This window comes from Dipodomys spectabilis, unplaced genomic scaffold (genome assembly GCF_019054845.1).
Source record: "Dipodomys spectabilis isolate Male_0828 unplaced genomic scaffold, ASM1905484v1 ptg000756l, whole genome shotgun sequence".
Taxonomy (NCBI): domain Eukaryota; kingdom Metazoa; phylum Chordata; class Mammalia; order Rodentia; family Heteromyidae; genus Dipodomys; species Dipodomys spectabilis.
Window position 1 is genome coordinate 39,580 of NW_024871433.1, and position 24,409 is coordinate 63,988.

General features: G+C 49.4%; 1 protein-coding gene across 6 annotated transcripts in view; it reads right to left on the reverse strand.

Annotated features, from left to right (window-relative positions):
• Nucleotides 1–13,507: 13,507 nt before the first annotated feature.
• Nucleotides 13,508–24,409, reverse strand: part of Ehmt1 (euchromatic histone lysine methyltransferase 1) — a 139,990-nt gene continuing 129,088 nt past the window's right edge. For all 6 annotated transcript variants that reach the window (XM_042672664.1, XM_042672662.1, XM_042672665.1 and 3 more), the window contains 5 exons: nt 24,168–24,283; nt 23,216–23,302; nt 22,713–22,791; nt 15,004–15,179; nt 13,508–14,823 (listed from right to left, as the gene is read on the reverse strand). In XM_042672664.1, the coding sequence (XP_042528598.1) occupies nt 14,643–14,823; nt 15,004–15,179; nt 22,713–22,791; nt 23,216–23,302; nt 24,168–24,283 (639 nt within the window). In that variant the 3' untranslated portion in view covers nt 13,508–14,642. The remainder of the gene's footprint in view (nt 14,824–15,003; nt 15,180–22,712; nt 22,792–23,215; nt 23,303–24,167; nt 24,284–24,409) is intronic.

Consider the following 24,409-nt stretch of genomic DNA (forward strand, 5'->3'; position numbering starts at 1 on the left):
CTGGGCCTGGGATTTGCCCTGCAGCCTCCGGATCTGCTGCAGGCCCTGCTCCCCGTGCTCCCTTGGCAGGGGGAGCACCGCCACCCCATGGAGAAGGGAAGCAGGGCCGGCGCGGCCTGAGGGCCTGGGGTGCGGCTGGAGCACGGGGCGCTGCCCGGGCCACAGAGATGGCACCCACGCCGCCCAACCCTCCCAGCTTCGCCGAGCCCTGCCTGGTTGGCGCCGTGTCCCCACCATCCGGGAAGCCACGAACCGCGGGTCCGTGCGGGCGAGCATGGGAGTGAGCAGCGTCTTGCAGTGTGAGTGTGAGCGTGTGCAAGTGACCGTGACATGAACCACGCACCATGGTCCGTGCTCGTGCCTGTGAGTGTGAGCGTGTGCGAGATACCAAGTTGCTGCATGTGGGGTGGATCGTTTGCTGTCACCACATAGATTGATGTGTTATATAACAGTTTATTCTTTCATGCTTGTGTGTTGGAGACTTGTGTTCCTGCCTGCTTCCTGCTGTTCCGGAAGGCTCCCAGTGAACGCTGGTGTGGTTCTCTTGGTAGGAGGCACGGCTCCTAGCTGGTTTATAAGACTGGCATGCACAACCCAGACATCTGAACCTGGGAAGAACAGTGGCAGATAGCCTCGGTAGCCACTGCACAAAGAAGCTCAGCTGAGGAACCTGGACAGACCGTGAGCAGCCAGACTTCCGTGAGGTGTGTGGAGGACACTTGAACCTCGGGACCCTCCCAGGGCCCACGCAGAGGCAGGCAGGCACAGGAGGAACATTATTGTAAGGTTATTAGAGGGGCCACATCCCCAGGAGAGGGAGCACATGGCGTCTGTCCCGTAGCAGAGGGTCTGGGGGCAGGAAGTGAGGTAGGTGGGAGCTCAGGTGGGTCTGGGCAGAGAGGGAGGGGCCAGCTGTAGGGCGGGAACTCCAGGGCTGGGAGGAGCTCAGGGCTGTGTGGAGCTGAGGACCAAAAGTGGGCATAATGCTAACACTACTCACCGTCATGCTTAATTCACATAGGAACAAGGAGCTTTGAACTCCAGAAAGCCATTAGAGGAAGCCAGCCTTGTAACATGCCAAAGAAGAAAAGTGGGTCATCCCCTGCCAAAGCACTTACTGAGCTGATCGCTACTCGACACAAAGACGCCTGGAAATTAAGACTGGAGGGCAAGTCCCCGCAGACAAAGGGCATATGCTCTACTTAAAGAGCACAGTAAGCATCCTATCGTAATGGTGAAAAGTTGGAAGTATTTTACTGAAAACAAAGAATGGGAGGCTTCCCACCGTCATGTTTTGACTCGTGTGGTGTGGTGGGAGCTAGCCCAGTACATCTCAGCTTGCATGGAAAGATGAGAGAAATAAAAGACTTAGAGATTGGGAAAAAATGAAAAATAATTCTCAATATGTCTAACAAATTAGACTCCCAATCAGAAAACTTAGCAATTAGGCCGGGCCCTGGTGGTTCACGCCTGTAATCCTAGCTACTCAGGAGGCTGAGATCTGAGGATCACGGTTCCAAGCCAGCCCCGGCAGAAAAGTCTGTGAGACTCTTATCTCCAGTGAACCGCTAGAAAGCGAGAAGTGGCGCTGTGGCTCAAGCAGTAGAGCGCTCGTCTTGAGCTGAAGAGTGCAGGGACAGCACCCAAGCCCAGAGTTCAAGCCCCACGACGACAAAAAAAAAAAGAAAAAAAAGAAAACTTAGCAATGTTGCCATGTATTAATTAAGTATATAGAATTGGAGATGTGGCTCAAGTGGCATAGTGCTTGCCTAGCAGGTATAAGGCCCCCGGTTCAAACACTAGTACCTCTAATAATGAATGAATGAATGAATGAAGCATACAACGGGAACTTCATTTCTAAACAGAGCAACTGAAGTGTAACTTTAAAATAGAATCTTTTACTGAGTATGTAAACAGCTAAACACATCAGAATAAATACGATATTAATGCAGTTTTTATTTTAAAATTTATGAAAATTAAAGTAAGCTTAAAAATGACCCTAGTGGGGCTGGGAAGGTGGCTCAGTGGTAGAGTGCTTGCCTCGCATGAATGAGACCCTCAGTTCGATTCCTCAGCACCACATAAGCAGAAAAAGCTGGAAGTGGTGCTATGGCTCAAGTGGTAGAGCGCTAACCTTGAGCTGAAGAGCTGAGGGACAGCGCCCAGGCCCAGAGTTCAAGCCCCATGACCGACAAAAAAAAAAAAAAGACCCTAGTTAGTAAACAGATATATTGCTTATGTGTTGGAAGTTCAATATCAAAAAGATGTATATTTTTCCTAACCAATTTATTGACGGTATCGACAAAAGCCTACCATGGACTGGGCACCCATGGCTCACACCTGTAATCCCAGCTACTTAGGAGGCTGTGATCTGAGGATCTCAGTTCAAAGCCAGCCACAGCAGGAAAGACTGCAAAATTCTTGTCTCCAATTAACCACAAAAAAGCTGGAAGTAGAGCTGTGGTCGTGTACTACTCTTGAGCAAACAGAGCAGCTCCCAGGCCCTGAGTTCAAGCCCCAGGATTGGGGTGGGGGAAGCCTGCTATGTGTATAACCTGAGAAGCTGGTTCTAAAACTAAAGGTGACTCATGGCTCAAGAACACTAAAAAAAAAAAAAAAAAAATGTCGAAGAATAAAAATAGGTGTACACATTTGTTTTTCATAAAGCTTTATTATTCAACACAGGGGAGTCATGGGATTTTTATTTTTGCCAGTCCTAGGACTTGAACTCAGGGCCTGGGCACTGTCCCTGAGCTTCTTTTGCTTAAGGCTAGCACTCTACCACTTAAACCACAGTGCCACTTCTGGCTTTTTCTGTGTATGCGGTACTAGGGAATCAAACCCAGGGCTTCATGCATGCTAGGCGAGCACTCTACCACTGAGCCATGCTCCCAGCCCACAGGATGTTTTTAAATAAGATATGGAGCCTCAAAATGATAGACCTTCCCATTAATGGTATTGAGTCAGTTGATGACATTAAAAAAAAAGAAAGCAGAGTCCTGCCTCAAATCATGTAAAACTTAATTGCACGTAGTCTAAAATAGAATAAGAAAACCACACCAGGCTGGGAAGGTGGCTCAGTGGTAGAGTGCTTGCTTTGCATGCATGAGGCCCTGGGTTCGATTCCTCAATACCACATAAGCAGAAAAAAGCCAGAAGTGGTGCTGTGGTTCAAGTGGTAGAGTGCTCGCCTTGAGCTGAGGAGCTGAGGGAAAGCACCCAGGCCCAGAGTTCAAGCCCCACGACCAACAAAGAAAACCCCACAAAACCCACCCCCCCACAAATATTAGCAGGGACACAGGAGAATATATTCACAGCAACCCTGGAAAAAACAGGCAGAAGGGCACCATCAGAACCTCAGTGACTGCAAGAGAGCTTCCCAAGGACCTGAAAACAAAGCAAACCCAGACATACATGGCATACCTGTAATCCCAGCTACTCATGAGACTGCAGACCTGGAGAATTGCCGTTTGAAGCCAGACCAAGCAGAAAAACCTTTGAGCTTCAATCTCCAATTAACCAACAAAAAGCCAGGCCGAAGATGTAGCTCAAAAAGTAAAGCACTAATTCAATTAAAATCTCTTCACATTCAGCTCAAAAAAAAAAAAAAAAAAAAAAGTAAAGCACTCGTCATGTGCAGCAGACTGTGAATCCCTTGGTTCAAGCCCTGGCTCCAGCACATTCAACTAAACCTAGCAAAAATTACAAGCTACCGGCAATGGAAGGCGGTGGGGGGCGCCAAGGGAAAAGAGGCAGACAGATGAAGAGGGGATGCAACCAAGAGTCCAGTGTAAACCGTACAAAATTAAGAAGAGTGAGGAAGAGGTGTAGGGGAGAGATGGGTGTGTGTGTTGGAAGGGTTGACATTGATCAGGATGTACTTATAAACTTCTTTGTTAAATGCCAACTCCTTTGTACAACTACTTAAAGATAGGTAAAATAAAAAAATACAAAATTTATAGTACAATAGATCTAAGAAATTCTATACATCAAAAGAATCACCAAGTAAATTAGAAATATTAGCATATTGCTACATGGCAATAATGTCAGAAAAATGATTCATATGCAGAACAGGTAAGAACTTCAACAACTCTACATTGTTCCCAGAGAACTTAACACTGTGCAAGTTCCATAGGATTCATAGACCAGCCTGCTGTTTTATCTGGGGCTCTAACTCTGGTTCTGTTTCCTCAGAGTAACTCCAAATACTCTGTGTCTGGAATCAGTGTTGTTCAGTTATCTTTCTAGAAGTGTGCTGTTTGTGTTTAGTGGTTTTCCTAATCTTCATCGCACCTGCTTCTGGATTCTCGCGTCGGAAGTCTGTCATCTGAGCAGTCTTGTCAGAGAGCCAGTTTTTGTCTTTACTACTCGTCTCATGTTTGGTGTGTTTGCTGTCCATCTCACAAACATCTGCTCTTTCATTATTTTCTCATCACCTTTGTTTGGCTTGAACTTCTCACATAAAGAAAAAGGAAAGGGAAGAGAAAAAGAGGAGAGGGGAGCGAGGGGAGGGAGGGGCCAAGAGGAGGGGAGGGGTAGACCGGAAAGGGGAGCAGGAGGGGAGGGGAAGGGGAAAAGGGAAGAGGAGGGGAGGACATGGATGAGACGTGACGGGACTGTTCTCCCGTGATGACAGGAAACCACAGAGCACAGCCATTAGGCTGAGGTGACTCAGGATCTACTCCCTGGGTTTTTGCCCGGGCACCCCGGCACCTCCTGACCCCTAGAGGCTGGCCACAGCACACTCACCCACCTTTGTTCCCGTCTTCACAGAAGCTGGGCCTTGTCTGCTCTCCTAGCTTTCCTCACTTCCTTCTTGCTTTGCCTCTAGGAATGACAACTACACTATCAAGGTGTCATCATTTAATGAGATCTGATTTCCCCTACGCACTTCTAACCCAGTCTTGGCAGGCCTGTGTCAGCAGAGGGTGGCCCTGGCTCTCATGCCTGGCGGGGGGGGGGGGGGGGGGGGGGAAGGTGTGTCCTGCGCTGGGCCTGGTCCAGGACATCCCGGGAGGTGAGATCTCTGCAGGAAGTGGAGTGCAGGGTGCCATGCCCAGACGTGGCCGAGGGGCCTCCCTGTGCCGCAGTGGTGTAGGGGCCTCCCTGTGCCGCAGCGGTGGAGGGGCTGGGGCCTGAGCTGGTGCCACGGCCGGTAGAGGCAGGACACCAGTGCAGGCGGTGGCTCCCACCTCAGGGCGCAGGCAGCCGGGCCATGGGGGCCCTGCTGTGGACTTGAATGCAGCTCCAGCTCCCTCTGAACCCCTGGGGTTGGAGGTGGCAGGCTACCCGCTGTGTGTACTTGGTGCCTCAGGATCTGCCAGTGAGGGGGAAGCCCAGCCTGGAGCCCAGCCCATCAGGAGAGGACAAGCAGAGGGCGAGCAAGCAAGCACCCATCTCTGTGCACCTCAGGGTCGGGTCCAGCCTGGTGCAGGGCTGCGTCACAGCGGCGGGGTGCCGGGTGGCCAGATCCAGGCTCTCAGGACTCAGGACCTGGCCACTGCACAGGCTAAGAAGACCACGTACAGCCTTAAAGGCCTTCCTCTCAGGAAGAACTGCTCTGTGGCTCTGGTTGATGCAAGAAGCCAGTGGAGGGGCTGGAAGGTGGCTCCATGGTAGAGTGCTGGCCTAGCATGCATGAAGCCCTGGGTTCCATTCCTCAGTAGTATCACATCCACAGAAAAGGCTGGAAGTGGCGCTGTGGCTCAAGTGGTAGAGTGCTAGCCTTGAGCAAAGGAAGCTCAGTGTCCAGGCCCTGAGTTCAAGCCCCAGGACTGGCAAAAAAAAAAAAAAGCCAGAAGAGGAAGAAGGGGAGAGAAGTGGGTGCCTCAGAGCAATGCACCAAGGGCACCGGGGAGCCCTCTCTCGATACTGAAAAGCCAGGGTCTCGCCCTGGGGATCTGAGCTGACGGCCTGGTGGGAGACTATTCTCAGAGACAGGCTTGTATATACATGGGGAGATAGGGCAGCAGAGTTGAGGCCCAATCACAGCTGCTGGATGCTGGGGGCCACAGGCATGCAGAGGCCTGGCTGCAGAGCAAGGATCACCAGCGGGCATGCCCACTGAGACAGGACAGGGGCTGCTGAACGTGAAGTCGTAAAATGCAAGGGTGCAGAGTCAAGATCCCAGTCTGTTGCTACTCTTGGAACCTTGTGGACGAGTCAGCTGGGCCTTGGAAGAAGGGACTGGGCAGGCTAGCATTGTGTCTTCCCAGGTTAGAGAAAAAAATTAATATGAATTTTCTTGGTCTATGAGCCCTCTGAGTATTATGTAATTTTAAGACACATGCATAACATCAGTTACAACCCTGTTCATTATAAAATGAGCACAGTGTGACTGTGGCCTAACTGGGCCGCATCTCTAGGTGCAAAGGTGGCCTTACATGCTGCTGAGACCGAGCTGGAGCTGTCAAAATGAACAGCACTGGAAACTTACTTTACACACAGACCTGGACAGGAAGACTTGACGTGGGCCTCAGCCTGCCCGACCCTGCTGGCTCCAGCTGGACCGCAGTCCTCGTGCTCAGCTTCCTCACTGCGGTGTGCGCATGGATGCAGCCTGTGCTGTCCACGGCCCCTGACAGCTGTTTCTGTCCTGGCCCTGAGTATGGGCCCGGCTCCACTGCTCTCTGGGAAGCAGGGACAGAGGAATCATTAGCCAAATGCCATCAGACACACACGGCCTTCACATCCAGCCTCCTGCCTGTGGTAGCTCTAGAATCGTGCCTTCCCTCAGACTGCCACCTTGGCCTCCCCACTGCCCCCTCCACGGGGAGCCACGGGCCCTCTGGCCTTCTCATAGCACACAGTTCTGGTCACATGGCCCTGACAGGGCCATGGCAGGCTGGCTGCTCCACCCACTTCTCTGCAGAACTCATGGCCTGGAGGAGACCTGGGATGCTGTGCCCTCTGGTGACAGTTCCCCCGTGGCCCCTTAGGGCGGCTCCAGACAACCCTGCCCAGAACCCTCAGCACTACGGGCATTGGGTAGGCAGCTCCCACCCCATGCACCGTGAGTAGTACCACTGTCCTTGCCGCTCAGTCCTGTAATCCCAGAGTCCTGTAGTGAACTTCAGACCTGAGAGCTCCTAGCTTCAGGAAATGCTTCCTCGGAGAAACAGTATTTTTAACAGTGGGTGGAAGAAAACTGACCATCATAAGAAAGTTAATGTGGAAGAAAAACTAATGAAATGAGGACAATATGGGAAAATAGTAGAGGATCTGTGCCCACAATAGACATGTACAAGTGACCTCAGACCAGACATTGAGAGGAGTTCTAGACAGAATGATATCCACACAAGTTAGAAGTACAGGAAGATAGAAAGGGTTAGTCATCTCATAATGTTAGGGAGGAAGCAGGCCTGTCTGGAGATGCTGGGCAGCTTCTCCGCGGTGGAGCACGCAGTCTGGAAAGCACAGCCGCCTGCACACAGGGGTTGCTAGGCTCGGGGACAAAGACTCAAGGCTCACCCGGCAGGCAGAATAATTTGGAGTTCTTAGTAAGTAGGAGCAAAAAGCACTCAGCGCGGCTGGGAAGGTGGCTCAGTGGTAGAGCGCTTGCCTTGCATGCATGAGGCCCTGGGTTGGATTCCTCAGCACCACATAAGCAAAAAGAAAAAATCCGGAAGTGGCGCTGTGGCCCAAGTGGTAGAGTGCTAGCCTTGAGCTGAAGAGCTGAGGGACAGCGCCCAGGCCCAGAGTTCAGGCCCCAGGACCGGACCCAAAAAAACAAAAAAAGAAAGCAAAGCACTCAGCGCTATGATAAAGGGTACTGGGGTTTGAACTTGAGGCCAGACTCTTGCACTTGGCCAAGTCTTTACAGTGCCCACAGGGACTGTTGTGGGCTGGAGTGGAAGCAGCACACAGCAGGGCTCCTGACCTACAAGTATGCCATTGTGAGCTAGACAGTCTTCAGGTCAGTTCTTCATATTATGGAGAGAGTTCCCATCAGACCTAATCACTGTAAGCACCAGTGTTGGTAAAATCCCAGGAGAGATGCCTGGACACTGATAAGTGTCAACTATTGTTTTTTTTTTTTTTTTTTTGTCAATCTATATTTTTTTATATAGAATGACCTTTTATATAGTCACAAAACAGGTAGCAGTGATTAATCAGGTTTTTTTTTAAAATGCATTTATACTTGAAAAAACATAATCATAAAATAAGATATATGAAAGAAATAAACTGACAGAATAGCATAACATAAAAAGGGGGTTATATTATACAAGTACAGTAGATGAGATTTAAGATTTGTGGGGAAGAGAAAGATCATTCAACAAAATTAGTTTTTGAAATATAAAAATAAAATATCTTGCTTCTCATCACAATATAGTAATTGACACTATCAATCTTGCTGTAAATCATTAAACTGGGCAAAAAAATAAATGACACTATCCTTAGATACTGGACAAGTGAAAGTACAAGACCCTCCCTGATCTGTGGAAGAAGAAAAACAAATTACATTTTGTTCACAGTCACCTGCTGAGCTCTGTGGCCAGATACCATCTTCCAAACACAGCTAAGGTACTGGAGACCAGAGCTACTCTTCCTGTGAGGCCCTTCCGGGCTAGCCCGGGGAAGCAGAGGGGCTAGTGAGAGCAGAAATGACCAGAAAGGAGCCCCCAGAGCTCCAGAACCTGCACCAGGGGTCTGGCTGAACACGCAGTGCTGCCTACACAGTGATCTTCAAAATGGGGCCAAGAGACAGCATCTCACACAGGCCTGAAGCTGGAGGAGAGAAATGTCACTAAATACATGGATTACCCCAGAGCCACGCCTACAAGAGAGACAGACAAGGCCCAGAGCAAAGCAGAGGTTAGACCTCCCCTCAGAACTGAAATAGAAAACTGGAGGCAACCCTGTGACCTTGCAGACATGGTCGCCAGCACCAGAACAAAGCAGCTCTCCAAGACCACACAGCAGAGCACCCGCCACCCGCCACAATGCATGCCACTGGAAATTACTACGCAAGAAAAACTGGGAGAGGGCTGGGAAGATGGCTCAGTGGTAGAGCGCTTGCCTTGCATGCCTGAGGCCCTGGGTTCATTCCTTAGTACCACATAAACAGAAAAAGCTGAAGTAGAGCTGTGGCTCAAGTGGTAGAGAGCTAGTCTTGAGCACAGAGGCTCAGGGACAGAGCCCCGGCCCTGAGTTCAAGCCCCAGGACTGGCGAGAGAGGAGGGGGCAGGAGAAAAGAAGAAAGAAAACCAAAACCGAATGACGCCAGTGGCTCATACCTATAATCCTAGCTACTCAGGAGGCTGAGATCTGAGGATTGTGGGGTAGAAAAGTCCATGAGACTCTTATCTTCAATTATCCAGCAGAGTCAGAAGTAAAGCTGTGGCTCAAATGGTAGGGAACTAGCCTTCAGCAGAAAAGCTGAGGGACAGCGTCCAGGCCCTGAGTTCAAGCTCCAGTATGGTACCACACACACACAAAATGGGATTGGTTCATGGGAGCTACACCCCGATGACCTCACGTGTCCTGATCACCTGCTGAAGACCCCAGGCCCAAACACTAGTTGATTATATTTATATCCTTCTTTGGGGGGTGATGGTGGTACTTCAGTTGTTAAGACAGATGTTGTACTACTCGAGCCAGGACCCAGTACAGCTGGGGTAACAGATCTGTATCACCAAATTATTGACTGAGATGTCTTGGTAACTTTTGGCCTCTGCTGTCCTTGAACTGTGGTCCTCTCAACCTTTGGCTCTAGGATAGCTGGGTGATTTTAATGTTTTGTTGTCTGTCATGGGTGGGTCTTGAACTCTGGGCCTGGCCACTGTCCCTGAGCTCTTCAGCTCAAGGTGAGCTCTCTACCACTCGAAGAACAGTGCCACTTCCCATTTTCTGCTGGTTAATTGGAGATAAGAGTCTCATGGACTTTCCTACCTGGGCTGGCTTTGAACCAAGATCCTCAGATCTCAGCCTCCTGAGTAGCTAGGATTACAGGTGTGAGCCACTGGTGCCTGGCCCAGCTAATTTTAATGCAATTAACTCTTAACACTTCACCATGAACCAAACTGCAACATACAAACACTCAAATCACATCCAGACCACAGTGAGAATTGAGAAGAATCCAGAAAATTAGCTATTTTCTTCTCAAGTATTAAAGATACTTAGGAAGAGAACATATTAATCAAGAAGGAAGAAGCTGGGCTCATACCTGGTGGCTCAAAGCCAGCCCCGGCAGCAAAGTCCATGAAACTCTCGTCTCCAATTAACCATCAGAAAACCTGAAGTGTCGCTGTGGCTCAAGTGGTAGAGTGCTCACCTTGAACTGAAGAGCTGAGGGACAGCACCCAGGCCCAGAGTTCAAGCAGAGACAGAAGAAAGAAGAGAGAAGAGGGAAGAGAGAGAGAGAACAGAGAGAGAGGGGAGGGAGGGAGAGAAGGGAGGAAGGAAGGGAGGGATGGAGGGATGGAGGGAGGGAGGGAGGGAGGGAGGGAATAAAGGAGGGAGGGTAGGTTAGACCTGGGAGGAAGGTTAGACTTGCCCCAATTGGGAAGACTTCAGCTCCTGCAGACAGAAGTGATGAGCATTTTAACATCCTGGGTTTGATCCCAGCACCACAAAAAGAGAAGAAAAGAAAAACTGTGTGATTCAGTGCAGCTCACCTACTCCACAGATCAAATCCTCTACCAGGATTCATCTTAGACAAACCAAAACCTATGTACCTATGAAAGAATGTTCAGAACTGCTAACAGCAACCATGGGATGACTGAAACACACACTTGGAAGAAAATAGACATACAGAACTGGTAGTCAGCTGCACAGTGTACTTAAGTTCTAGAGCACTCAGGAGGCTGAGGTCTGAGGATCTCATTACAAAGTCAGCTGGGGCAGGAAAGTCTGTGAGACTTATCACCAATAAACTACTCAAAAAATCTGGAAGCGGCACTGTGGATCAAGTAGTAGAGCCAGGTATTTGCTCAAATGTATAGAGCTAAATTCATGAGATCCACTCACATTACCACTCATAAATTATGCCTCAGTAAAAACATATAATCTTTATTAGTTACTTCACACCACAGCTGGATTCCACAGGCAAAATTTAAGATTAAAACACCAGAATCAGTGCTGGCATATATATGTATGCATTAATTTGGGGGTGGAGAATTTTCTAAATAGAATATATAAGTCAGTCAAGTCATAGATCTTGCCACCTTAAAACATTTTAATGGGTGTAAAACTACAATATATAAAAAGTCCAGTCCAATCAGTAAGAAAAATGCAAGCAATAGATGAAGTTCACAAGAGGGAAAGGACAATGTGTAATACATATATTAAATTCTATTAATAAACATCTGCAAAAAAATACATTAATTTTTCCTCTACAATGAGGAAAAAGCAAGCAAAGTGGTGATACTCTCGATGTGCAATGAGAATGGATTCTGATGGCAGAAACAACCTTTATTTTATGTGGCATTTTACTATCAGACCTCAAAGTTGCTTGTAGGTAAACAGTTGATGAGGTGGTCAAAGGAAAACAGCCTTTATTTGAAAAACAGAACTGTGGTGCCGGCTTACAGAATTCTATCGGGAATTTCCACTCAGGCACTATATGGGCTCTCCACAAGAACAGGCCTGTGGCGACAGTTCACCTGTGAACAGAAATCCTAAACGCAAACCCAGTCTGTTTCATTAGTGGCTCGTCCTTGGGGTCCAGCAGCCAGCATCCTCAACCTTATCCACCAGTCCACAGAAAGGGGTGGTTGATCCTAACAGGCACATGGAGGCCTCGACTTTCTTGGTTTCATTTCTTCTCTGACTCCTTCCCAAAGAAGACAAGTGCACACATGGAAAAGGAATCTTCTAATGTGCCTTATATTAGTTGCAAATTGGAAACATCTTCGTGTGCATCAACAAAGGCTTGATTGGTGTGGAGCTGGAGGAAGCATGATGCACCTGCTAACCACCATTTGGACACCAAGGTGTGTGCCACCTGGTGGCATGGGGCACCTTGCCTGCCTCTGGAAGCCTGTGGGAGGCCAAGAATGGGAACTTCTGGTGGGCTACTGCATCTCCTGGTTCTGCAAATTGAGTTTTTGGTAATGAATAGGGGAGACTTCTACAGAAAGAAGAGCAATTCCTGTGAAGAGTGGTCTGTGAGACCCCTGTGGGGTCCATGTGGAGTGATGGCAGCAGGGACGCAGACTGTCACACTCAGAACATGACTGGAGGAGCCCCCGGAGCTCCTGGCACTGCAGCTGGGCTACATCCCACCCAAGCTCTACTTACTGTGAGCTCAGGGTAGACGCCTCCCCAGCAGGACTGGGGGCAGGGATCTTCCTTAGCTTACTGGACACGCGGTGTGGCTCGAGCCAAGACGCTAGAATGAGCTGGTGCTTTGCTTAGAGTGACAGGAGTTTGAAAATCAGTCGCCACAGGATTTAAGCTTAGCCTAGGATTTCAGACTTACTTGTCCAAAGAGTAAAATGGAGGTAGAGCCCTCCACAGCACCACCGGTGTTCACTGGGTCCTGGCAGGATCCAAAGCAGCTTGCGTGCCCAAGCGCCTTCCCTGCCTACCGGGGCAGGTGTGGGCTGCCCGCAAGCACGCTCACCAGGCTCCTGTGGACAGCACTTACTTTACACGGTCGGAAGCGACTGAATGGGGAGGGAGCAACCAATCCTGTTCTCTCCTCTGCTGGCCTGCCCACACCACGAATGCTTACAGCTGTCCTGGATCCTTGTCCAGCTAACACTGTTGTACACAAATACCTGACCTAGTACATGCAACCAGGACGCAGAAAACCAGTGACCCTGGTGCCAACTACCTGGCAGTGCCAGGCCTCTCAAGCTGGCAGGGCTCCAGCTGGCCCACTCGGTCACGCCCTGGAAGCGGCTTGCAAGCCCTCCTGGCTGGACTTCAGCCTGGACCCTTCTTCCAGTGCAGAGCCATGAGTTCTATTGTGACTGCTGCCAGGCAGGGAAATGGGCTGCAGGCTGGGCAGCCAGTGATGGCTCTCCTGCTTGGGCTATGTGCAAAGTGCAGGATGGCTGCCTATCTTCTTTCTAGCAGTGCTCATGGAATGAGCTCCATGTACAGAAAAATGTAGTCTTTGATCTATTTTTCATTACACTCACAAAAACCACTGGGGTGAATAAGATCAGTCCCGCAGAGGACACAGCAGGCTCTGGTCTAGGGTTTCTATGAAGGGGTGCAGACCAGGCAGAAAGAGTGAAGAGCTCTGACATTCCCTCCAGCCTAACTATGTCCTGTTGCTGACCAATGTAGACACTTACCTGTGCTGCCCAGGTGGGCTCTAGCATGAATCCTGGGCCTGGGCTCCTGGTGCTCGACGCAGGGATGCACACACAAGAACACAGACACACAGCCCTCCTGACTGACACCTGCAGAGGCCCACTCTGCAGGGACCAGTCTGGGGTGAGTGGGAAGCTGCATGAGCTTGGCTGTGGGTCTGTAAGCATGGCATCCAGAGGGAGGTGCAGTGGCTTTAGAGCTCAGGAGAAGCATGGCATCGTAATAAAAACCTCACTTGAAATACTTTTTGTTGTTTTGTTTTATTGATTTCATTGAAAACAGAACAAGAAATGGTCTGAGCCAAAAGACTGCTCTTAAAACTGTCAAAAACATTGTAACAGGAAAAAAACATGACTGCATTATGAATGTTTTAGAAGAGTTTCTCTCTCTCTCTCTTTCTCTCTCTCTCTCTCACACACACACACAAACAAAAATAGAAACAAATAAAAACAAAAAAACCCACCTTTGCTGCACTAATTACAGTATTTAGAAAGGTATATGCAAAAAAAAAAAAAAAAAAGTACATGACTTGCCAGGCCATCACACAAAAGGTGATAGCAAATTTATTCACACTACAAGACTAACATTTTAAAAAAGTTTTTCCTGCATTTTATTCTAAAATCACTTTGTTCTCTTTTTACAGTTGATAGTTTATTTTCACATGGTGAGTAGAAACCACACCAGATTCAGCACCGTTGTCTGTGTTTTATTCTTTGTTTGTCCTAACTTTCGGTAATGGTAGAAAACAAATCAGGGTACTCATCCTCATAGCATGTGGCTTAGAAACCGACAGAAGGTGCATCAACGGAGCTAGCCGGGCTGGTGCAGGTCCGCCCGCACCCACCAACCCACTTCCTTGCCAGTGAGAGGCGTGACACACAGGACGTGATATACAGGACTCCTCTAAAAAGCAAACCCCATTTTCTCCAAAGTTAGTGGTGGGGTCACATCAACCTTTCCAAGCCCACGAAGGAGCCCGCATCCTTCGCATGGCACCCCGGAGCTGACACAGGCCGCACAGGCTGTGGGTGGCAGTCTAACGGAGCAGCTTGTGAGGGGTGGCAGCTTTGGCAGCCTGGCTGGACAGGAGACAGATAAGCCTGGTGGTGGAGGAAGGGCCTCAGCGATCAGAGGGAGATGTGGGAAATGCCACAACAACAAAGCTACCACCAGGAACTCACAAGGTTATACCAACACCAAGCCCCAGGTTTTCAGGGTGCATGGTTCAAGGTGGCTGTGCCTGAGCACTGGCAGCCACAAGGCTTCCACGTGGAATGTTCCCAGACGGTGTCTACACCTCCCGTCCCTCCAGGGCCCTGCTGTCAGATTGCAGAACCTCCTAAACTGCAGTCATCAGAACCTGACCTGCTGCCATCTCAGAGGGGATCCAGGGCAGCTGCAGAACTGGTGTCGGGTAGTCCGTTCTCCTGGGCCTCCTGGGCTGCACTGGCCTGCCGCTGGGCCAGGGCTGCGCTCGAGTGCCGGCACTTGGGGGAGCCACACCGGCAGCTGAAGAGCTTGCCCTTGATGTCCCAAAAGCGCTCCCCGTAGTCAAACCTGGGGGAAGCCGAACTCAGTTCTTCTGCACAGCAAGCACAAATGGGGTGGGGGTGGGGGGCTCCCCACCAGCCCTGAGCTAACCCATCTAGGCTCCACACTTTGGTCAGTATGTGATGACCAAGAAAGCAAGGCCCCTGCCTCCAGCCTGGTTCCCATTATGCCTGAGGCTGTACGTACCCGAGCTGCTCCCCGGCCTGGATCAATCGGGTACTGAAGAAGGCGATCCTGGGAAAACGCAGGTCCTGGTGCGACATAAAAACACGCACTGGCACAAGGTTGGGCTCGCAGTGGTGGTTTATGAACCGGCTGACATTCCCATAGAACCGAGCGTCAATGCAGTACACCTCTCCGTCCTGCAAGGAAGCAAGAACCCCTAAGGCTTCAGCCTGGCAAGTGTGCTCCAGGAAAGCAGTCCCTGCCCATGTAACCAGCACCACAGCTCTGAGAGGCAGGGGCTGGGCATAGGCCCTGCTCTGAGAGGCGGGAGCTGGCGTAGGCCCTGCAGAATAGAGACCCTGTTCCACCAACTCTGAGAGGCAGGAACTGGGTGTAGGCTCTGCTCTGAGAGGCAGGGGCGGGGCATAGGTCCTACAGGATGAAGGCTCTGTTCCACGCTCTGAGAGGCTCCTATCCTTCCTGCCTCAAGAAAAGAAGGCAAAAGCTATACATTCGAAAGCTGCTCTGACTTGTACCCCAGAGGTGTAAGAAATAGATTTCTATTGTTTGTAAGTCTCTCAGTCTATGGTCTTTATTTAGAAGCCTAAATAGAAAAAGAAAATGGAATGCTGAGAAGACATATAGAAGCAAGACTTTCCTGAGCATGACTTAAATATATATTTTTCATTACAGCATGTAAACCTTTTGCATACTCGAATGTTAAAAAGTAATAATTGACAATACTAAGGATTCAATAGGTTGAATCCTCACGCATGCTAGGCAACTGCTCTACTGCTAAGCCCTTTGAAATTTTTGTATCTTACTTGGGTACTTGTGACTCAACTCCTGTATTTCTAGCTAAGTAGAGACGGAGATCTGAGGACTGTGGTTTGAAGCCAAACCAGGCAGAAAAGTCCATGAGACTCTTAGCTCCAATTAGCCAGCAAAAAGCTAGAAGTGGAGCTGTGGCTCAAGTGGCAATGAACCAGTCTTGAAAGAAAAAGCCACATGAGAGCAGGAGCTCCCAAATTCAAGACCTAGCGCCAAGAAAGGAAAAAACATCTTGAGAACAGGATCTGTGTTATTTAGGCTGGCCTAGAGCTTGTGATTTTCTTCTCTCCCTCCCCAGTTGCTGAAACTGTACGTGTGCACAACCACACGCACATAATTTTAAAATTTAGTAGTGCTATACATACCCCCAGCCCTAAAAATCCTACTTATAATTAATCAAAATAAATTAACAGACAAGAGGCATGGATCAAGTGCCTAGCAAGTGTGAGGACCTAGTTCAAACATCAATCCTCCCAAAAAAGGAAAACTGGCAAATTAACATAGCTCTATAATCAAACATAGCTCTATAATACCACTTCATTGTCTGGTAATATGACTTCACTGAAAGAAATACTTATTTCAATACTGCAAAGCACAGCATTTGTATAGCCTCAGGGGAATGTATTCTAAAGCCCAAAAGAAACAGAAAAGCTGTCCATCAGGGGTTGGATGGCACTCACAATCACCCTGACATGCATGCTTCTTAGACCCGAGTGCTGGGAACAACATTCTCACAAGTTAATAGATTGGTACAGTGCTTACAGAAGTGAGCACTGTAGTATCTAATCTTGTTCTTCTCTGAAGGAAAAAGGACATTTAGTGACAGGCATCAGTGGTTCACACCTGCAATCCTAGCTACTGAGGCTGAGATCTGAGGACTGTGGTTCAAAACCAGTCTGGGCAATCCAATCTAAGAGACTGTGTTCTCCAATTAACCACCAATAGCCAGAAGTAGAGCTGTGGTTCAAGTGGTAGAATGTCAACTTTGAGCAAAAAAGCCAAGCAATGTATGAGGCCCTGAGTTCAAGCATAGCACACGCACGCGCAAACAAATTCGAGCATGGGGCAGGGCTGGACATGGAAGCCTGGAGGTGCCAGAAAACTGCCAGACAGAAAGGCTAGTCTGAATAGGCTCTAGTGCCAAAACAAGGGATGGCACAGTAGACAACGGCGGGAGGGAGCCACTCCTCCTCAGCACTAAGAAAAGTCTGGCTCCCGTAGTGGCCACATCTATGATGGGCAGAGTGCAGCACTTGCAGCCCTGTCCCTGCCATGGGGCAGGCTCTCCATCAACCCCCAGGCCTCAGGCTTGATGTTTCTGTTCAGGGGAAGCACACACAGGGTGCCATCAGCGTACAACCCACCCACAGCCGTGAGGAGGGGTGGGAGCTTCCCAGGAGGGCTGGACCAGCACCTCAAAGTGCCAAGGAAGACAAGGAGCCCAGTTACTTAAGGGTCTCAGCTGCTACTCTCATCTGGCAGTCTCAGTCCAAAACTACAGGCTGAGATGACAGTACAGTACTTCAAAGGAATCTTCTTCTCACTGCCCCTGCCCCCAAACATCTGAGCCTCATGACAAACATTCTCAGGCCTGTGTGAGGGATCTACGGCTGTCTAGAAACAGGGTATCCTACAGGCAAACTGCCAACTCTATGGGGAGAGCTTCAGTATGATCCAGAGGATTTCTGAGACGGGCACATGTGGTCATTCACCTGCCCTCAAACCCTAGTGCAGCTCCCAAGCATGAAGGCCACATTCAGAGAACCCCTGGGCTCCTCAGGCTGTCTTCCATACTCTACCTGGACCCCACTGCCTGCCGGGATACGGAACAAGGGCAGTGCGGCCAATGCGGCCTTCACACGGGAACACAGCCGCGTCCAGCTGAGTGCTCCTGCTCCGGGGCCACCAAGGCCAGTGTCGGAAACTTAAGATGGGACCTTTCAGTCACCCCTGCAGCTCTTCTTCAGTTGCTCAACCAAGAAACCCTGCTCCACAGCCCGAGGCAAACATGCCACAGGGGCTGGGGAAGGCCACCCCTGCGTGGCTGTTCCAGAGCCCCGTGGAGCAGGGAGAGCGGAGAGGGGAGAGGGGGAGGCAGTGAGGGGTTCCATCAGGGTAGATTTCCAGTCAGTCTGGCCTCAGCTTTCTGCCTCTAGGACAAGTAAGAATCACTTCTATGATACTCTGAAAAAGGCAAAAGTTCTACAGGAGGCAGATCCTGGTGGCCATGCTACGAGGGAGGCGCTGGGGAGGTGACCAAGGCCGGCTTAACTGTGCCTCCAGGACCTGGTGCAGCCTTGCTGGCAGCGCAGGAAACAGTGCTCACACCCCAGCCAGGAGCCGAGTCCTAAGCCCACTTGGTCTGGATGGCCTAGACACGGTGCCCCACCAGGCCCCACTGGGCCCAGGTTGATGTAATGCTGGACATGACTCCAGTACTGTGCTGTGTCCACATACTGATGAGGTCTTGAATTTGCCCGGAAAACCAAAGATCCTCAGAGCTAACATCAGGAAAACAAGAGTCAGAGACCATGGAAAACTATGGCCAGCCAAAGTGTGGCCTTCTATGAGGGTCAGCAAATAGAACAAAGGAAGAGACGGTCCAGACAGGGCAGTGGTGAACAGGTGGTCATGTCTCAGCCAGTGGTACCAGAGGGCTGCCAGTCCACAGGCACAAGGAAGAGATTAGCCTTTGCCTCAGACTGCAGACCAGAGCATGGACAAAACACAGAGCTTCTAGAGAAAGGTTTTCACCACAGTGCAGTAGACAGAACAGACTGAACATTTAAAAAGTTCTGCAAAGGTTGGGAAGGTGGCTTAGTGGTAGAGGGCCTGCTTAGCATGCATGAAGCCTTGGGTTCAATTCCTCAGTACCAGAAAAAGCTGGAAGTAGAGCTGTGGCTCAAGTGTTGGAGCACTAGCCTTGAACAAAAGAAGCTCAGAGACAGTGTCCAGGCCCTGAGTTCAAGCCCTAGGACTGGCAAAATAATAACAACAACAACAATAATAAATATAAAAGTTCTCCATCAGTGACACCACTGAGAAAATGAAGCCATGTGCTGGTGGCTCATGCCTGTCATCCTAGTTACTCAGGAGGCAGAGATCTGGGTTCAAACTCAGCCTGAGCAGGAAACTCCATGAGACTTTTTTTGGGGGGGGTCTGGTCGTGGGGCCTGAACTCTGGGCCTGGGCGCTGTCCCTCAGCTCTTTAGCTTAAGACTAGCGCTCTACCACTTGAGCCACAATGCCACTTCCAGCTTTTTTCTTTTTGCTTATGTGGTGTTGAGGAATCGAACCCAGGGCCTCAGGCATGCAAGGCAAGTGCTCTACCACTGAGCCACCTTCCCAGCCCTCCATGAGACTTTTATTTGCTAGCACTCCACCACTTGAGCCATAGCACGTGCACTTCTGGCTTTTTCTGCTTATGTGGTGCTGAGAAATTGAACCCAGGGCCTCATGCATGCAAGGCAAGCACTCTACCACTGAGCCGTCTTTCCAGCCCCTCCATGAGACTCTTACCTCCAATAAACTACACACACAAAAACAGAAGTGAAGCCGGGCGCTGATGGCTCACGCCTGTAATCCTAGCTACTCAGGAGGCTGAGATCTGGGGATCGCGGTTCAAAGCCAGCCCGGGCAGGAGAGACCGTGAGACTCCTATCTCCAATAAACCACCAGAAAACCGGAAGTGGCGCTGTAGCTCAAGTGGTAGAGCGCTCGCCTTGAGCTGAAGAGCTGAGGGACAGCGCCCAGGCCCAGAGTTCAAGCCCCACGACCGACAAAAAAAAAAAACCAAAAAACAAAAACAGAAGTGGTTGTGGCTCAAGTGGTAGACCACTTGACTTGAGCAAAAGAAGCTCAGGGACAGTGCCCAGGCCCAAGAAAAAAAAAAAAAGGAAAAGAAAATGAGAGCTCTGAAGCTCTGACTCAGGCCTACTCCCATGCATGAAACACATTCCCACTCTTTTTTTTTACCTTTCTTGTATTCCAAGAAATCTGATGAAGGAAGGCAAAATGGAAGGAAGGAGAAAGAAGGGAGCTAGAAGAAGGGAAAATCTGGGAGAAAACATGTATGCCATATGTACATAAACATACATACAGACAACTAACAAAGCCAGAATTCTTATGATCCAACAGAAAGGCAAATGGCCTAGTTAAAAATGGACAGGAGGCCTGGGAAGGTGGCTCAAGTGGTAGAGCGCTTGCCTTGCATGCATGAGACCCTGGGTTCGATTCCTTAGCACTACATAAGCAGAAAAAAACAGAAGTGGTGCTGTGGCTCAAGTGGTAGAGCGTTAGCCTTGAGCTGAAGAGCTGAGGGACAGCACCCAGACCGAGTTCAGGCCCCAGGACCAAAAAAGAAAAAAAAAAAAAAAATGTCAGAAAAGTTGGGCGCCAGTGGCTCACACCTGTAATTCCAGCTACTCAGGAAGCTGAGATTTGAAGATTGCAGTTCAAAGCCAGCCTGAGGAGAAAACTCCCATGAGATTTGTATCCCCAGTAAACTACTCAAAAAAGCTGGAAGTGGCATTGTGGCTCAAGTGGTAGAGCACTAGCCTTGAGCAAAAGTTCAGGAACAGTGCCCAGGCTCAGAGTTTAAGCCCCAAGACGGGCACACACCCACACCCACACCAGAACAGGAAGTTTACTCCATAGAATATAGAAGGACCATGCGGACTGGGAAGGTGGCTTAGCGGTAGAGCGCCTGCACAGCATGCACGAAGCCCTGTGCTTGATTGCTCAGTAATACATAAACAGAAAAAGCCTGAAGTGATGCCGTGGCTCAAGTCATACAGCACTAGCCTTGAGCAAAAAAGCAGCTTAGGCATGGTACTCAGGCCCAGAGTTCAAGCTCCAGGACTACCCAGAAAAAAAAAAAAAAAAGAAAAAAGATCATGATTTTCAAGCTTCCCTCAGCTATACAGCAAGACCTTGTCCTAAAAAACAAAAAAAGGTAGGGCATTGGTGCTTGCATTGAGCTGAAGAGCTGAGGGACAGCGCCCAGGCCCAGAGTTCAAGCCCCATGACTGGAAAACAAACAAACCAAAAAACAACAACAAAAATTGTCTCATCAGGTGCCAGTGGCTCACACCTGTAATCCTAGCTACTCAGGAGGCTGAGATCTGAGGATCCTAGTTCAAGGCTAGCCCGAGACAGGAAAAGTGCAGACTCTTATCTCCAATAAACCACTCAGAAAACTGGAAGTAACGCTGTGGCTCAAGTGGCAGAACGCTAGCCTTGAGCTGAAGAGCTGAGGGACAGCGCCCAGGCCCAGAGTTCAGGACCCAGGACCGGGGAAAAAAAAAAAAAAAAGACAACCACCAAAGTGTCTCAAATTCCAGTTTGTTGCTGGTGGGACTGTCAAGTGGTGAGACCATCTTGGAAAACTGGCAGTTTCTTTTAAAGTTAAACACCCCTTTACTACATGACACAATCTGGCTCAGAAATGTCTCCTTGAGGCTCACTGTTGAAGGCCTGGTCCCCAGTGCAACAATGCTCCCCCACCATGCTGGGGAGGTGATTAGATCAGAATGGATGGAAGACGTAGTCCACGGATGGATCCATAGCTTAATGGGTTACTGAGAGGTGGGGCCTAGTGAAAGGAAGTAGGTCACTGCAAGTGCGCCCTTGAGAAGGGTATTTTACCTTCCTCTCTTTTGCTTCCTGGCTGCCACAGGCAGAACAGAGCTGTTCCACGGCAGGATGCTCTGCCTCGCCACGGTGCAGAGGCCACTGAGTCAACGGAGCATGGAGTGAAACCTCTGGAACTACGAGCCAGAATCACTCTTTTCTCCTCTTCAGTTGATATCTCAGGTATTTGGTCAAAAAGCCAACATACCACAAGACCTTGTAACTCTGCTCCAGGTATCTGCCACAAATAACGGAAATGTGTACTGCAGAGCAGGGCTCTGAGAGAGTGACACTTATTCCTTGCAGCAAAACTAAGGACAACTAGGTGCACGTGCAGTCAAGTGGGCAATGAAGAGGCCCACTAACAGGCAGCCACAGCGAGACAGCCCACAGCGGGACGCAGGACCCAATCCATCCTCAGGGATGAGTGGGGAAAGGGAGTTTACGGGACTCTGAGGACTCTAGTGCAGCAGGTGTGTGAACCCTGTTATAATGAAGAGAATGCCTTGAAAAGTGGATCCTGAAGAAAAAGGGCTTTTTGTTTTGTTTTTGTCAGTCATGGGGTTTAAACTCAGGGCCTGGGCACTGTCCCCGAGCTCTTTTGCTCAAGGCTAGCACTTTACCACTTTCCGCCACAGTGCCACTTCTAGTTTTTGAGTGGTTAACTGGAGATAAGAGTCTCACAGGGACTTTTCTGCCTGGATGGCTTCAAACCATGGTCCTCAGATCTCAGCCTCCTGAGTAGCTAGGATTACAAACATGAGGCACCAACGCCAGGCTTCCTTATTTGATTTTACAATAAGAAGTACAATAAGATAGATACTATCAAACCAAAGCTAACCATTAGACTAAGTGGAGAGACATAGTATATTCATGAAGTGATAAACAGCACCAACAAAAAGCACTGTCCCCCAGTGTAAGTCATCCACTCACAGTTCTCCCCAGCAAATCACACAGAAGTTTCTTTAGAACTTCTGTAGAATCCAGGTGATTCAAACTTAAGAGACTGAAGAACATGGCCTTCATAAAAATATCCATTAAGATCAGAGGACATCAATTACAGTAACCCAGAAACAGCTCAGGCCTCTGGGACATGTGGTAATAGTCACTGCGAAGGGGTGGAGAGAAGTGTTAATAGGAGAAAAACAGCCTGATGAGCTCATTCCGTGCAGGAAAACCTGCGTACTTTCCAGACTTTATATGAACTAACTTCTCAAGTTTTACAATTTGCAATTGTTTCTTATGTCTTGGCCCTTCTAATACATTACCTTATTGTCAAGATCAAAGAGGTAAGAGTCTTCTTCCCGGACATCAGCCTCAGTATCAGAAATCAGCTCCCCAACGTACCTGCAGCAAGGAGAGGAAGGGTCATATCACCTCTGTGCTCTCACATGGGAAACAGCATCACGAATCCATGAAGCATCCAAGGCTCAGCAGGCTCTGATTCCACAAGATGAGGACATGAGACAAAACAATACAGAAGCTCTTGTTTCTGCAGCATACAGTAAAGACCCAGGATGGCTTGCCAAGGAAATGAGTACTGTGCAACAATTTCACAGAGGCTTATCAGAGTGGCTGTGGGCAAGACCCAGGCAGTGGGTCAGAAACAGAACGCTCTGTGTCTAGGCAGTTTGCCAGCAGGCAACTAGGGGGCCCAGCATCTCTGCAGACCTGTTTCTGGGAGGTTCTTAGAACATGGATACATACAAGTACCAATCCCAGAAATGACAAGTGCAACTAACAAAGTTGGGGAACCCCAGGACCCACTTACTCGCAAACAAATGTGCCCAGCGGGATGTCCTGCAGGGACCGTACACCCCAGCCCATGTCCTGTGTCCGATAAAGCTGCAGTCTTGCCCTGCAAAACAGGTACAGGGGAGAACAGCAAACCATTTTACACTGTGTTCTCAAGTAAGTGCTAAGAGTAAATAGAAAAAGGAACAGACGTTTCAAATCCATGAATGTGACAAGTGAGACCAGCCCGACACCTTCCAGACAGATCGCCTTACATGAAGGAACTGAGAGTACAGAATGCAGCTTGTCAACGCCTTGAGGGCAGCAGCTGCATATCTGTTTTCCTCTCCTGTGACTGGCCCTGGCCCTGTTGAACAGGCAGCTGTGAGGACTAAAAACAGCCATACCAGAGAAGCAACAAGTAACTGCAAAGAATACTCAGGGCCAAGCAGGCCCTAGGGGGCTTCTATGCACTCTTCAAAGCCCCCTTCTGTGTCATGCCTGTCTTGTCAGACATTTGTAGCCAAGGTGAGGGCAGAACAGCGTGTCTGAGCTCTACCCAGGAGTCTACTACTAGGAGGGAAGAATGTGGGCTGGTTACTACTGTCCTCTATTCCGGTATAGACCATAGCAACCGATGCTACAACCCTACTCAGGCCATGAAAGGTCACAGGGCAGGGCTGATGGGACCAGAGACCTCAGGCAACTCGAGAAGGGGCTTGAGAGCACCTCAGTCACCACCATTCTCACCATCAACAGAAAACAGCTGGAGCACTAAAAGAGAACAAAGAAAGCTCTGTCCACTGAGGAAGGTACGTTATGAGCCTTGGCAGTACAGCCCCTAGGCTCTGGGCTCAGCCTCTCGTCTCAATGCATGTCTGGCCAGTGAGGCCTGGTCGTTCATGCAAGCAAGCCATCTCTTAAAGGCACCAGCACCACGTTCGTTGGATGATCTTAGCGTCAACCTGTGCTATGCACACATCACTCACCTGAGACCATTCTGTACAACACGATTGCGGCAGTTCCTCCAGCAGGAGCAGGCGTGGTTGCACTCAAAGATCAAGGGAGGCTCTGCCATGTTGAACTCAGGCAAAAGCCTGCCATCCTGTGGACAGATGGCCACAGAGGCCAGCAGGTGCCGATCATCTTTCAAAATCAACTAATAACAACACATTTATAAAATGCCCAGTGTAGCTTCAAATGGACATAAAAATGATAGTTTCGGGTCAGA